This window comes from Rhyacophila brunnea, unplaced genomic scaffold, assembly GCF_057557595.1.
Source record: "Rhyacophila brunnea isolate RB1 unplaced genomic scaffold, BYU_Rbru_1.0 scaffold_12, whole genome shotgun sequence".
NCBI lineage: Eukaryota > Metazoa > Arthropoda > Insecta > Trichoptera > Rhyacophilidae > Rhyacophila > Rhyacophila brunnea.
In genome coordinates this window covers 18,128,244-18,144,780 of record NW_028232774.1, presented here as the reverse complement: position 1 = coordinate 18,144,780, position 16,537 = coordinate 18,128,244, and the positions used below count along the sequence as shown (strand labels likewise).

Sequence of the window (16,537 nt, the reverse complement as noted above, 5' to 3'; positions counted from 1 at the left end):
GACGCTACGAAACATCGCATCATGACATGACACCTCTGTTTGCGAAGATGTCGTCATTGATATTTCTGTTTTTGCACATTTTGAACTTCGAACGGGAAAACAAAATAGATTGTGCCAATTTGTATTCTTCGATCGTTTTTCGAACAAAAGAGTGCAAACATTTTTTACAACGCGATAAAAAGTGTAGCATGTAGAAATTTAATGTGAATGTCTGATGGGAATTTACACGTTTAAGTAGTAAATAATACAATTATAATCTGTAGAATGTAGACATATCGTCTATGAGTGTCAAGCCGGTGACTATTCATGAATTTAATATAATAATTACTTACTTATAATAAAAGAGTCGACAAGAACTATTTCGGTGACAACAAAATTTTTCATTTTTGGCGCTTCGAAAAATCGTACCTAACTAGGTAAATAGGTGGATAAGCTACAAATAATTACAAGATAAAAAGAAGTTTTTATATAAACGTTACTTACAACGATTTTAAATTTTCTGTTGAATCATATAAACTTGACTTGACTAGCTTAAACGATCAAAAAAATTTGTACTTGATGGAAATAATACTGAAATGTCATTTTGACATGTCATATTGATTTCCATAGTAACGCACGTATATATTAATAATTTAGTTCCTAGGACCCCAGACCCCTAGCAACCAATAATGGTTTCGAAATAACTTTTCATACGAAACAGAATTAACTGAAAATTAATTCAATTCTACTTAAAGATGGCTAAAAGTATTAAAAAATGCATTGGCATCGTGTTCTGATAAATATTATAAAAGTTTCAAATGTCTAGCTAGTCGGGAAGTTAGTTAAAAATCGATTGCAAGATTTGTACCGGACAAAGAACCACCGGACAAATAAGAATACGAAATAAGGAAAACGTTGTAAAATGATCATATATGCCGCTATCGAATATTCAAATTACAATATATTTGTCTTGATTTATCTATCCGTATGTTACTCTGTCTGTAACGCATACGCCGTCATTCTCTGACGTACTCACACGTCTTTGTTGCGCCCACATTGTATCCCTCTAATGCGGGCTGCACTTAATCACTTAGTCACGTACTTCTATGCATTTCGCCCATATGCTTTGGTATTCAAATCGACACGTTCTTTAGCTATTAATGATGATAGGTGATACTGCCACCTGTTAACTTTAAGCTAGTATACAATATTAGTTTTATAATACACAAGAGCCTGCAGCTTTTCACTAAAAACGGACCTCGCATGCCATCATCTATCGGGTCACATCCATCTCGGCGAGAAATAGATCGCGCACAAAGAGATGACGTCGATGCCTCGAATTGATAAAACTCACAACCTCAGCCTCGGACGCATGGCCAATAACACACTTATTTCCCATATTCCGATACGAACAATATTTCGCAACAGTACGTGGTTTACTAATGAAGCATAATAGATATTGTATCTAAATTTGCAAACATAATCTCTTTATTATTAAATTTGACAGATCTAAAATATTATATTATGACGTCTCACACAATGACGTGACCATAGCCACGAGTAAGAATTATTTTGCTTGGTGAAATATTGTTTCGCTATGTGAATTTCCTCATTCTTCTATCTATACGATTAGTTGTCAAAACTATTATAGTGATACATTACCTTTGTTTGGTATTATTTAGTTTATGTGAAAACTATTTTCTAAATGTTTTAATATTTTTTATCGATGTGAATTGTGACTACGGCGATGTGCGATTAATTCCCAACCTAGTAATCTGTTATGTGTTTCTAAAATCTAAACCTAATACACCTTTTAAAGTAAGTCGGCATTCACAAAATATCGATTCGACAAATTTACGGCATATCGTAAATAAAATTAACGTCTGAGATTATCATTCGCATAGGTGTATATAATACGATACTTTAAATCTATTATTTTTTGACTTCTTTTGAATCAGGTTTTGAGCTTTAAAGATTTTAGCAAATAATATCTCACGTCGATTCGCAGGTTTTTAGTGTTCGCGAATTAAAAAACCGGTCTTCGATTTTAGACGCTGATGCGCGGAGGTGTCAAGTTACAATATGTCTCGTTCGAATTTAGAAATCCTACATCTCTTAATAATATGAACAATTTAGTATCTATAAAATGGTTCCTTATCTTTTGCAAGATAAAAAAAGAAAATAATGTCTTTCCGTGTCCGAATAGAAAATCTTAAAGAATTCTTTGGAGAATCAACGTAAATTACATCATTTTGGATAATATTCCAACAGCGCAATATAGGAGTAGGTTCAGGCGCACACACAGAAAAATGATTTCAGGGGTTTGGGGGAAAATGTTTATAATATTTTTGAAGTTATACTTCTTTTTGCGGGTTTGGGAAATCGGATCAGAGTGTATTTTTGGCGCGTGACATGTAACACATAATTTATTTTTTCACACAAAATTAACGCACTCGATTGGAGTCGAACCACCGATTGTTCGGTTATCAGCCGAACGCACTACCTTTACGCCACAGTATGATACTGCAATCGTGACGATTATACAGTATAATATTATAGTTTAGAATTGTTCCGTTGCCTAGGCAGCAAATTTATTATTGTCGGCCATTTGCAATTCCTTACGTAAACAAACGATTAAACGTCCGAGTGTACGACAGTTGGTACTTAAAAAATAAAAAAAAAACAACGAGAAACCATTATATAATTTAGTAATATAAGTTAAAGTGTATAGAAATAAACCAACGGCGTTCCAATAAGCGGTTCTTTTTCTTGAGTGTGTAATTTAACAAGATAATTAAGAGCTAGTCAAAGAGTCTAGTTTATCACAAGTTTTGTTACGCCAAAGAAGTATAACGTCTAACGCGCGTACATAAGTACACACCGATTTTTTTTTATTGATTTTTGATGCGGCGGGATGGGGTGGGGTTAACAAAACCTAACAGGTGCCACTGACTTTCACATTTACCTACCCTACTACATATAGATTCTCATCGCTTCAACCTCGGAATAACGTACTTTCTCGTGTATATTCTTCATACCTGGATACTCTACACTTTGAGTCTATCGATAAACACTCGGCAGTCATAATTATTAGGATCGATAGTGTACATTTGTGTCATCTGTGCTGTCATGTCTTTTAAACATGCCGCATCGGAATATTAAAGCAAATATTGGATGGGCCAGATAGTCGCACCAATTTATGAGTACCTAATGATTTGTATTTTTTTCCGTTTCATAAAAATATGCTGAAAAATTCACGGAATAGTTTATTAATATAGGAATAGCCTATTCTATTGACACCCAGTCTGGATGGTTCTGCAAGCTAGGACGTGGACGACTTGTCACAGTTGTCCCAAAACCTGGACTCGGTCGAACCTTATTTAGCTAGACAGGATGTCTACAGTTTCATTCTTCTTTCTTCTTCTTTTAACCATGTCCGGCCCTAGTAGAATCATTTGGGCCTACACTTTCATGCAGTTTACAATTAATTTAATAAATGTTATTTCCATTAAATTTCATCACATTTTTTATCATATTGTAAAAGTATTTTCACTCTTTTGTCAGAAAAACGATCGAAGAATTCAAATTGGCACATTCTATTTTGTTTTCCCGGTCGAAGTTCAAAATGTTCAAATGTAAAATATAAAATGTCACGAATGTTCTATCTTTCTCTCGTTCACGATGAGAGCATCTATAAAATAATTACAAGATAAAAATAACTTTTTATATACCACGATTACCACGTTTTTAAATTTTCTGTTGAATCATATAAACTTGACAATTCTATGTATCAATAAATACTTTTTTTTTACTTGATAGAAATACTGAATAAATATAGAATACTGAAATGTTATTTTGACATTTCATATTGATTTCCATAGTAACGCACGTATATATTAATAATTTAGTTGCTAGGACCCCCTTAACAACCAACAATAATAACTTTCAAAACAGAATTAACTGAAAATGAATTCAAATCTGCTTAAAGATGACTAAAAGTATTAAAATAATGCATTGTAATCATGTTCTGATAAATATTCTAAAAGTTTCAAATGTATAGCTAGTCGGGAAGTTAGTTAAAAATCTTCAATCGTCCAATACAAATCTTGGACAAACAAGAAAAAATTTGTACTAGACAAACAAGAATACGAGCTAATAAAAACGTGGTTATAATAAAATACTATAGGGGCTTTGAGACCTGAGTGCTAATAGGGTCTTCCTTACAAAAAATCCTATGCGATAAACTTCCATCGAGTATTTAAAATATAGCAAGAAGTTATGTAGCCAATATTTTTTACAGTTAGATTGGTGAAAATCCGTTGAAAAGATGTTGGTACTTTCTGACGAAGCGGCCTCCTCGTCTCCTTCATGGGTAACCTCCTCTGGCTGGCCTAGCAACAGTTAATTTTCCGGAGACCTGAAGACATATTTCGAATAAGGACTCCCCGAATAATCGCCGGTGATTAAAACGCCGATTTTACGTTTCGGGTATTATTTTTTGCTGCGTTAATGGATAATATTTTAGTTGCCAATAGTGGCAATAAATTCTCCAATTAGAGAGGACTCCGACTATTTGACGCTTAAGAACATAAGATCCCTGTCCGATTACACCCGAAACTGTTTTCTAGAGATATCTTCTACTAAAAATTATTATAAAATATGTAATATGAGATTTTAATAGACTACACTGTGATGAGATGACTGATGAAAAAAGCTCTATACCTACTTTGTTGATTGATGTTTATTAACCCGTCATCAAAATATGCAGTAGATATCAATTTTCAACTATTAATTGAATGTTTGGCGCCAAACAACATCGCCAGGTGTCTTCTATAGATCCGCCAGTATAAGGCCCGTTTCAGACGGGACACCGGTGTCGCGCTCGATATAATATAGGAGGCCTTTGTATTCGAATAAAGGGGCATTTGTATTATGTTTATGAACGCCCCAGACCTACTGAGTTAACGCATAATTTCGCGTTATAAATTAGAACATAAAACTGGCTGCGGTAATAAAAACAAGTGTATCGGCGGCTTGAGAATGTAGCGGCCGACGGAAAAGTGCACCGGACACGCGTTGACTCATTGGCTCTGGGGCGTTCATACACATAATACAAAGGCATCCTATATTATATCGAGCGCGACACCGGTGTCCCGTCTGAAACGGGCCTAAGTTGTCCGCGAGGGTGCTACATGCCAACATTTAACATACCATTCAATACTTTTTTATATTTTGATGAGCTTAGTTCTAAACTCGAGCACCAGACGATTTATGATAGTATATCCATGATTATTTTATCTTCCGCTGTCCTTCCCCATTCCATAGATACCAATGCTTGCTCATCCTGGGTTACTCTATCCAACGGATCAGACAATTTCACATCAAAAACTTGCCGGGTCGGTTAATACAAGTCCGCTCGTCGGACATGATCATCTAAGTCTGGAAATTGTAATGCTTTAAAAAAAGATATTCACAATATGTAAGGTATAAAGAAAAGTTTAATAGTATTTTTCTGTAACACATAATAAGTATTTGACATCCGTGAGTCACTGATGCTTTATATCATCAATATGTCCAAGTAACCTTGTATGGATGTAGGTGTGTATACAGTGATTGACTGAATTAGCATTCAATCGGAATAAATCAGTGCTCGAATTGGAAAAGATTACGAACCGAAGCGCTCGACAATTTTCTGAAGATATTTAGGAAGTTATCAAACTTTATGTGTATTTTATAAAAATAAGTGTGTTAAATTGCTTATCTAGTTCAAACGTTCAACAATTTTTTTCCACGAGACAGAGCGATAATTTTACCGATTTCACGAAACGGAACGGCGCTCCGGTGCGTTCCGGTCCATTTCGAGCCCTGGAATAAATACATTTACACATCATAATATATTAAATTCTATAAATTGGTTTATAATCCATAGCTATTTCGATTATTATAGCAATATCAAAATTACAAAATAAACAATTTGTTTCTGCTTAAACTCACGCACGAAAAATGCACGCTTGTTTATTATTTTATAGACGTAATATATACCTAATAGTATTTTTCTTGGATGTTTGTTTACATAATATACAATTAATACACGGTTACAAAATATTTAATAGTAGATTATATAACAGAGAACAGGGTTCCTGAAAGTTAGAATATAAAAGTTTATGTAATATTAAAAAAAAAACTCGTTCGGTTAAGATCAAAAGGATATTATTTTGTTTAAAGTTTTATTACATATTTACAGCCAATTTGCTCATAATTTGGATTCTCCTACAGATAAGCATCTAACTAACCAAAAATAAATTACTTATTTAAGACAAAACATGTTTTGTTTTTAATTTAATATATTTTTACGGCACATTTTTAATGCATCATTAAGAAAGTATTATTATTTATATCTCAGAAATGAAATTCCTTTTAAATCGCACAACACGTCTTGTGATATATTTTATAACATCACTGAGCAATTAATTCGCCATTTAAAAAATGACGAGAACTCAAAAACGACGATTAAATTATTTATGTTGCCAGACTTCAAAATGCCGCCTGTATATTATATTGTTTAGTGTTGGCAGTTATATAGTATTTATGTAATCTCTGAGGAAATTCTTTTTCACAGTCTTTTCAAAACGAGAAAATAACTTTATTATAAATAATTGTAGAAGATTAAGATTATTGGCTGGGCTTGGGGGTTTTGCCGGCAATCTCTTTACGCTCGGTACGAAAGATCGACCTACATGTCTCGCAAGATACTGATCACACCCTCTGGGTATATCATAAAATGTGTAATTATACAAGTCAACTGTTGGGTCCGGCGTGCGTCTTTCTTCTGTTTTGATGAGCCTTTTAAAAAATAAACTACATTTGCGTGTGTGGCAATTCAAGTTATGGGCTCCGGAGACATTCCCAGGCCTTAACAACTGCAGACGCCTCTCGTCACCTATTGCGACCGATTAACACTTGGTCTGGTACTGGTTCAGTTAGATTGTGGGGTAGGTATATTATACCGTAGCAGAGTATTAGCGTGCACTTCACTAAGATGACTTAATCACGGCGTGGGATTCAGCCTCAGCTAAAACTACCCTCCATGAACTTCACTTTTCAGACCTTACCAATTCTAGGAATATAATATTATGTAGTGCTGAGTTTAAATGAGTTTCCAAGATGCTGCTGAATTTATGATTATGTTCGCCCGTTGATAGGCCGAAACAGAAGCCACCATTGAAAACAATTGAATCTATTTTTTGCACCGATATTATAGTCCTTAACTTGCTACTGTCTTATAACATAACAAATTAATTCGTGTAACATCTAGACAGTCGTAAAATTTCAATAACAAGTAACTAGATTCCTAAACTAGTTTGTCGAGATATAAACTTTTAAAATTGACCATCCAACGATCGAGAGTCAGATAGCACAACGCGAATTTACATAAACGGCAATTTTTTGGATACTAAATTCCATTTTTATTTATTTTTAATGAAAACCGTAACAAGATGTCGGAAAATTTTGCGGAATTATAATGTTATGGCGTGACAACATGGATGAATCTATTGTCAGTTGATTGACAAAGCGTTTTGCCGATTATGTAAATTCGCGCAGTAAAATATATTTGCTAGTATTTTACAGGCTATATATTATCTGATCAAACGGCAGGTTAAGTGTTTTATATTATGAATCTGGTAGTTATTATTGGACAACCGGTAAATTGACCGAATGTAAAATTTAATTCAATCAAGCGTTTTAAAGGCTTTTAATACTTTATGTTCGCTACCGATACAAGAAAGAATCCAGCCAGATAGTTTTCACGAAAATTGTGCAATGATTTTACTTACATTTAATTAAAAATCTTGGAATCTATAAAGCGTCAATGACATTGAGCTACTTTACGAGCTGCTTGTTGGCGAATTTACAATCTGCCTGTAAAGTCGTCCAATGTCATCATCGAACAAGCTAGCAAGCATTTGTAAGCAGATTGTAAACAGTCTACCGAGAAAAGTTGAAAGCTGGTCAACTTTACACGCTACACGCCAGCGTGTGGGCCTACTGCGTCTGCGCAGTAGAGCGTAGTAGCGACCTCCCGGTAAAAAACGAACTAGGTTCTGTCAATATAGTCGCTAGCTTGATGGCTTCTCAGCGAATGGAAAGTTTTGTGTGTCATCATCACAATCGCAGTAGCTGAATCGCCCGCTTTTAAATTCGCCAACAAACAGCTCGTAAAGTAGCTCAATGTAATTGACGCATAAGGTTTAACTGGTAGGTATTATGACAGATGCGGTATTCGAACCTGCGACCCAAGATTTCATAATCGGATACTTTCACAACTCGTCGATCGTGGATGCTAATTAATAATTAAATAAAGTGGTATAATTGTCACAATGTTTTCATTATATACTCGTACAATAGGTATATTATAATGGATAGTGGTAAAATGGAAGAAGTACGTAATATTCTTGAAATCTGGCAATACTAGAATGGAATATGCAATGGTCATGAAAAATCAACTACCTACCTTTCGTTTAAAATTTGTAATAAATAGTTTATGTATAAATCTAATTCAGACTGCTCACCATTTTCACGGATTGTTCCTTTTCTTCCAGCTCCGTCGCGGCCGTCAGCTCCCTCCAACCAGGGGCCGGGGGTGGAGGCCGTCCGCCGGCAGCCGCTGGCTGGCCTCTCGCGACACCAGCTCGCCGCAGAAGCCGCCAAAGTCCTCGCCCAAGCCTCGCAGGCGAGGTGCTCTTCGTCACCGGCGCCTGACAAATTCTTCTCGCTACCCTACCGAAAGAAGCACAAACCCGTCGCTTCAAACCATCCACCGATCCGAAGAAGAAGTGAGGAACTCGGAGTTACGACAGAATCACTGAAAGATACTCCTTTATCTAAAACAAACGAGAAATCTTCCTCTATTTCTAAGTCTACTGGAGACGTGAGTGCCAATAGGGCAAAGAGACCACAAAAGAACTCTTTACTAAATCTGTTCAAACGTCCTGATAGTCAGTCAATTGTAGATACTCCAAAAAGATCAAATATTTCAGTGAAAAGGAGCAAAAGTGACGTCACTGATCTAAAATCTGGAACTGGGATTATTCAAAGACCGATTAGAAAAAGAACGGGAAGCGAGTCAGAGGAATATTTGAATTCGGTAGCAGGTAAAAAGACTCAACTGTCGCCGATAATAGAGATAAATAACCAAGAAGATTACTTTAAAGCTAAAAGTCCAAGATCATCAGATCCTAATGTGGAAAAAGTCGTTTTGGAAGTAGGAGACAGATCTTATTTAAATATTAGTCAAAATCAACAACATTTCTCGTCATATCCCCCCACAAGCTTAGAATATAAAATTAATCCTGTTGAAAAACCTCCGAGGACGATAGAACCCAGACCACCAGCCAGACCCAAAAGAGCCAAAACCCAAACGCCTAGAGACGACAAATTCAAAAGAGCAAAAGAATCCATTCAAGTTTTTGGGACTTTGCCCAAATCGAGAAGTGATAGGAATAAGAAACTTTTAGTAGACGAAATCGATAGAAGTAATATAAAAGATATAGAAGAAGCTAAGCGATCAATTAAAGAGACGATTAGTTCTCTTGAAAATAAAGCCAAAGGGGAACGATCGCACCCTGACATGATTCACAGCAGTCAAAAGCCACAGGAGAAACTGCCCTTGACGAAAGGACAGGCTGTGGATAATATGGTAAAATTTCTTAACAAAGACAAATTTTCGCCTCCCCCTAAAGCTAGTCTACTCACATCACCAGCTGCTGCAGCGCACAATAATAACCAACCCTTTTCTTATACTAAGCCCAGCATCAGTCCCGACCCTAATCTCTACGTAAGATCGTTAAGTCCAGACAGGCCACCTTCCCCTATTAACAAAATGAATCAAGATCATGGCCAAGGTATAATTTACGCGCAAGTTGTCTGTGGGAATGGGGAAAATGGAACAAGAAAAGGAGGGTCGAAGCAAACTGTGCATACGGCTGTGAATCCTGCTAAAATGAGACACGCCCATCATTCTGATGAAGATGAGGGTCTCGGATATGAAGAAAGCCGGATTCAAAGTTCACGTTACCATAATGAATTTTCATACAGTGGTCAAAAAATTGGGGACGATCCCTACAGACATTTAGAGGATTATGTCACTGAAAAGGATAGCCCTATTACTCCGCGATTCAAAAAGTACAGGACGCCTGATTATATTGATAAGGACTTGGATTACGCTGATGAATATCCTCGACACGAAGACAGAGAAGATAGATTTATAGATAAGGAAGGCGCTCGTGGAAGAGGTGACGGAATGGACTCAAGGCGCCGGCAAAGCTTAGCCGAACACGATGACTTAAGATTGGACAAGAAGAAGGCTGAACTGAGTTTCAGACGAGACCTTTTGGAGTCCAGGATAAATGCAAGGAAACATAGGGATCAGACTAGTCCTGGTGAATTAGACTCGAGATATACGCCGGAAAAAGAATATATCGAAGATGCAAACCCAGTCGAAGCCACTAAAAAGTACGTTAGTGAAACTTCTACTAGATATTATAGAGATGGTGATACTGCATCAGGCTTTACCGATAAATACACGTCAGAATCACACAAAAATAAGGATGGAACAATAAGAAAGACGGAGCTTCGTTCAAAGTCAAAATATAATCCAGACACATCGTTATTTGAACCAGTGGGAGATCTGGAGATAGATAGAAGAGAGTTTATAGATAGGCGGCTAGCAGAAGAACCTTCAGCCGCAAAGTACTTTCCTCAGAAACAGTCCAGGTATTTTCCACCAGAACCAGAGTATGAACCTCCGAGTTTAGACTCTCAAACCAGCGGGGCCAGATATTCACCAGACGAACGTAAGTTTACGAAGCAGAAACCAACCCGGAACCACACATCTAGTCATGAAGCATTGCATTCTACAACACGGTATAACACCAAACACAAACAAGAAAAATTCAGCAGCTCCAGAGACCGTTATTCTTCAAATCCAGAAATTGCTCAGAAGAGAGCTGACGGTTTTAATAATTCTGGTACAGAGTATGATCCAGAAAGGCCAGAAACTTTCCACAATTCCCTGAGAAGACAAAAATATGGAGAGAAAGCACACAGGACGGATTATTTAGAGCAATCGAGCTCTAGATCTTTGCGACAACAAGATTCTGATGGAAAACGTGACTTAGGATATGGAGGAGAAACGTCAGGGCCTGAGTCCTCGAGGAGCAGGTACGATAACGACCGGGATCGGGATAATAAATTTGCCGATTCGGGAATCGAAAACGACTACAGAAAAGATTCGAATGGAGATATTCACTCGAGAGGAATTGCTTCATCTTCGAAGGTCTACAAGAGTGAGCGCGTAGACGCGAGGAACGAGAGTGAAGACGAAGGATTCGCCTCGTCGCTTTTGATCGCCAGCGAAAGACAACACACTGAAGACAACTCGTCGCCGGTTAAGTCTACGCCGAGGCACTACTCCGAGTACAGACATGATCACTCAGAATACAAGAGATCAGGTAATGGAAGGAGAGAAGATTTCGTCCACAGAGAAAGAAGTATAGACGATGGGTCATTCTTTGATCCACGGCTGGACAAGTTTGAAGAGAAGAATTTTGGATTGAACAAAACTGACGCCAAGCCGCCCAAAGCGTCGAAAAAAATCAGTGGACTGGAAAAGGTGAGTTGCTTCGTTTATTAATATCTTTCAATTTGTTTCATACAAGGGCATCTCTCTAATGGCTAAGGGTAGTTACCGCCCGGGTGCACATCAAAAATTAAAAAATAAAAACAATTGAAAATTTTGAAACAATTATTTTCATCAAATAATTAGGTACCATGTCATATTTTTTAAAGCATTATTCTGAACTACAAAGTTGTATATTGCAGCTTGCAGCGTTTAAGGTATTTGAAAGCTATCAATATGACGTATCGATTGGCCAGGCACATAAGCACTATTCTTAAAAAAAAAAAAAATAACAACAAGAATAATAATTGCTCCACAGGCGACTTTTTTACTAACCATTAAACAAATTCATTACTTTCAAAATTTTCATAACTTTATAACTCAGTCCTTTAATTTGACTTTGGCATACAAAGTCTCTATCTATTATGCTATTATATAACCCATGCTATAGAGACATTGAGAAAATGCTTTTCGATATTCTTGTATAGACTGTGATAACATAATAATATTATGTTAATACATATTATATGGATACTTGTAGTATTTCAACATAGTTAGCAGTTTATATGATTTAATTAATATATTTTTCGATAACAAAATATAATACGTAATAACAATTCGAATATGAAAGACAAATTATATTGTAGAGATACGTAAGCATAGGTAAATTTTCTTCTAATGAGTGGAATACACATCGAAAAGTCACCTCCACTTAATAGTTTATATTATTACAGGTGAAGCAGCTCTTTTCCCGTGACTCTTCGAAGAAGAGCAAAAAGGAGAAAGATAAAAGAGGGGAAGAAGCGCTGTTGGCCAGAGAAGAAGAACTGCGGAGGAGATATACTGAATATCGTGGTCCAGGAAATGGCTCCAGAAGACCAGAAGATGAAGAATCAGCCCTGGTAAGTTTGAAATTGTATAATGTGTCAATTGTGATTCTTATATTCAGACAAAAATAGGTATGGAATAAGACATCCTTAGTAATTGACAATTTCCAAATAACTTCCAAACTCGGGCATTTCATTTTACATGGTGGATTATTAATATAAATTGCTAATTATATTGCATCATAATAATATTACAATGTCAAATCTATTATAGGAGGTACCTATATCTCAACTGAAGTCTTGCTATGTATCTATGTGGAGTAATAAATTTTATTTATTTATTTTTCCAAAAGGACTTCGATTACAGTCAGCGTCGACGATTAGCAACTCCTAGTCCTTCGCCCGCTACTCTTCGGAAAGACCAACAGACTCCGACAACGGGGAGCTGGTTCAAATCCCTCGACAGGCTCTCCAAGAAAAAGACCAAAAACCCCAAGGTACATCACACATGCCCTCGTCATGTGAAAATCTTCAATTTATTATTATTTGGTAATGAGTATCTTATATTTCGTAATTGTTATTATATCAATGAACATCTATTTTCCAGATCGAGAAAGAGAGTGTACTGACGACGACCGAAGAGGAGTCAAGTATGACTCCAAAACGACACGCCCAATTAGGCGCCAAGCCGCCACGCGAGAAAAATTTACGCTTCTTCGGAGACACGGACCTCGAGTCGGCCCACGGAAGTGTCTCCAAACACAAGTCCACCATAAAAAGCCGCTCCACAATCATGCAAGACTCGAGGGGCAACGATAACAGATCTGGAACTCTGAACAGATCGAATAAAACACTATCCAGTTCTGTCCATGGGTTGGATAGAACAGATAAAACTGAACCAAAACATAGAAGTTCTTCATTGACTAATCTAGAGAAGAGTTCACAGGGTTTGGATTCAAGGCAGAACCTCCTAGCAAACAGCTACAATAAAGAGAAATATAATGGAAACGGACGAGATCTGCATAATATATCAGAAATTCACAGCAATTCAGAAACCGAAAGCCAATTTGAAGAGAGCGCCCGAAGGGAAAGTTCAGCTAATGACAGAGAATATAAAGAAGATGCGAAAACATCGCTGAAGAAACCTCCGATGAGCCCCATGAAAGACAAAAGGAGGTCACGGAGTTACAGCAATCCCAAAGTGACCAAAAGTACTTTGACCAGAAATGGATACAGTCACGAAAGCAGTAGGGCTGATTCTAGAGGGGATGATTCAAGGATCAGTTCTTCCGAATTACAACATAGCCGACAAGATCTGAGGTCCAGTCGGCAGGAACTTACAGGCAGCAGAAATGAATTGAGGTGAGACCAAACTGTTTTTCAGTTCATACATGTACAGGGCAACTTCTATATTTTGATCAATAATATGTCATCAAAGCCATAACAGGAACAAAAATTCCTCCCTGCTTTTTCAAGTATAATCATATGCATGCAGTGCTCTGGTATGTCAGCCAAAATATTGAAGTCACACTCTATAGTGGAATGGGAACATAGACAAATTTAGTTAGGTGGTATGCATCTTGTATGACTGACCAAAGAGAAAAGGAAGGTTATATAATTATTAGTATTTTTATATTACATTTGCACAATGGTTGATAAAAATAAAAAAATAATATATTATAAAAAATAAAATAATATAAAAATAATTGATATATTTTGTAAATATGTAATTGTGAATTCTAGAACAAGACGGCGCAGAGTTCCGCCGGCGGGGGCAGCTAGTCCCGCAGAGAGCAGCACAGAAGGTGACTCCAGTCATAATTCCCAGAAGAGTGTCGTCTACTTACACGCTGCCACTGGTAAACGATTATTTTCTCTTGCTTCACTATATATTACATATCAGTAACATAACATAATATTGTTATACTAAATAAGTCTTGGCGTTAGCGATAATATCATGTTTTTTGTGCATGTAAAATAATAAGAATTATTCAAGACTGTTTGATGTGATACTCAGCTTGAAGACACAACTGTGAATTATATGCATTGTTCGGTGGTCTATGTAAAAGTGGAACGACTTTGTTGTTTGCGTCATGTTTTAATGATAGAAAATACTGAACGAAATATTATGAGAATCATTCTTTTTACAGTTGGTGATATTCCGGGCCGCGGTCGAGTTTCCCGAGGTAAGTCCCGGGACGATGTTTCTTCAATCAACTCGTCACATCTTCAGCCACAATCTAAGACAGTGTCCAGGTACGGTAGCTCAGTATTATTAATAAATCTATTTCAAATAATTTATTCATTATCCAAACCGTAAATTAACAAAATGTTATACTTACTTAAATAAATGTAACTATTCTATCAGAATGATAACATCTATTATTCATCATAAATTTATTCCTTAGATGAATATAGCTAAATTTCTAAATCAGATATCCTGCCCTATAGCAACTGCAATTGTGTTGGTCTTGACTTGACAGCTTAACTTTGACATGATGCATAATATAAATACATTTTGGTCATGTTTTGATCTTTTCTTACTTAATATCTTTCCTAGGTCATTCTCTGTGTTGGCTCCATGGAAGCCCAGGCACTACCGGGAAGGTTTCGACATAAACTACTCTCAGAGCCAAGCATCAGGAACGGCAAAGAGACAAGAGAAACCGCCGCCACCTAAAAATGTGCAGCCACCAAAGAAAGAGTCCAGTTTTGTCTTCGGTAAAAGCAAATCCGCTTCTACCAAAAATTTGGCTCCTCAACCACCGAGGTATTATCACATACACTGTATTAATAATATGGCAGTCCTATGACACAAACCTCTAAGAATATTGTACCTAGTTGTTGATAACCTAATTGTATTCATATTGTGTCCCTTTTATGAGAAATTCTTAAAATCTCTTCCTTTTTGCACTTCCTATTAATTATCAAAATGTTTAAAAATTCAATTACTGATTCATAGTAACTAAAATCCAATTTCCTAGAGTAACTCAATAATCCCAGTGTAATATATTCCACTCCCGGTGGGTACAATGGAATAAAAGCGCAGTAGCCCTTTTTAGGCTCTGTTTTTATAGGTAAAAGATTATCTTCAACATCTTTATAATAATTTTTATTCATTTCAGGTACGATGCTCGCTCCAGCGAAGAGAGATCAATACAGAACCGAAACGGAAATTCAACACTAACGAGACGCCCCAACGGGAACGGAAGAATAATGACCAACTCCAATGGAACCTTGTACAAGAAGTCAGAATCCAAAACCCGAGGAAGCAGCAGAGAACATTTAGATGAGAAAATCGCCACAAGGAGTAGCAGAAACGACTTGAGAGAAAGCAGACCCTACAAAAAGAGCCAATCCACTGAGGTTCTGAGCGCAGACTTGCCAAACAAAGGCACGAAGAGGAGTTCCGTCGAGAGAGAACGACTTTCCAGGTCCATCTCTATGCCTAAAGACCCCAACAAATCGGCTGGATGGTTTAAAATCACCAAGAAGAGCAAGAAGACAGAGAGCACAAACAGGATATATTAATATATGAACGAAACAATAAATAGTTTCATTCTTCTATGGCAAATAATAAGTATTTAACAAAAACAAATGGCCATAGAGTAAATAGTTTAAAATACAGAAATGTAGAAATAGTAGTCGGCGCGGTGTGGACGTGAGATTTATTCAATTATTATTGTTATTAATGATATATGTACCTACTGCAAACTGAATATGGCAAGAAAATATGCGGTAATTTTACCGATAAAAAAAATACATTGCCATGTTATTGAGAGATACTATTTAAATAAACGACCGATTAAATCATGATTTTAATAATAAACTCCGATAAACTTAATGAACCAAATATCTTCTGTTTATTGGTTGGAACCATTATATTTATTTACTTACCATTTTTTTCTTCTATTCATTTAAAATAGAACATCACGGAGCATAATAATGTAGACTGCTATACCAAGATGGCACTAATTATTTGTTATAATACTTACGGTTAGGATTAAAAATTAATTCTGCTTAGCTGTAAATTGTTAATTTCATATTACTACTA

General features: G+C 36.5%; 1 protein-coding gene across 4 annotated transcripts in view; it reads left to right on the top strand.

Moving 5' to 3' along the window:
- blo (bloated) overlaps positions 1 to 16,160 on the top strand; it is a 167,574-nt gene extending 151,414 nt beyond the window's left edge. For all 4 annotated transcript variants that reach the window (XM_085960894.1, XM_085960892.1, XM_085960893.1 and 1 more), the window contains 8 exons: positions 8,580 to 11,650; positions 12,391 to 12,558; positions 12,837 to 12,980; positions 13,091 to 13,845; positions 14,227 to 14,342; positions 14,634 to 14,739; positions 15,044 to 15,253; positions 15,609 to 16,160. In XM_085960894.1, coding sequence (XP_085817020.1) covers positions 9,608 to 11,650; positions 12,391 to 12,558; positions 12,837 to 12,980; positions 13,091 to 13,845; positions 14,227 to 14,342; positions 14,634 to 14,739; positions 15,044 to 15,253; positions 15,609 to 16,014 — 3,948 coding nt within the window. In that variant the 5' untranslated portion in view covers positions 8,580 to 9,607 and the 3' untranslated portion in view covers positions 16,015 to 16,160. The remainder of the gene's footprint in view (positions 1 to 8,579; positions 11,651 to 12,390; positions 12,559 to 12,836; positions 12,981 to 13,090; positions 13,846 to 14,226; positions 14,343 to 14,633; positions 14,740 to 15,043; positions 15,254 to 15,608) is intronic.
- The last annotated feature ends 377 nt before the right edge of the window (positions 16,161 to 16,537 follow it).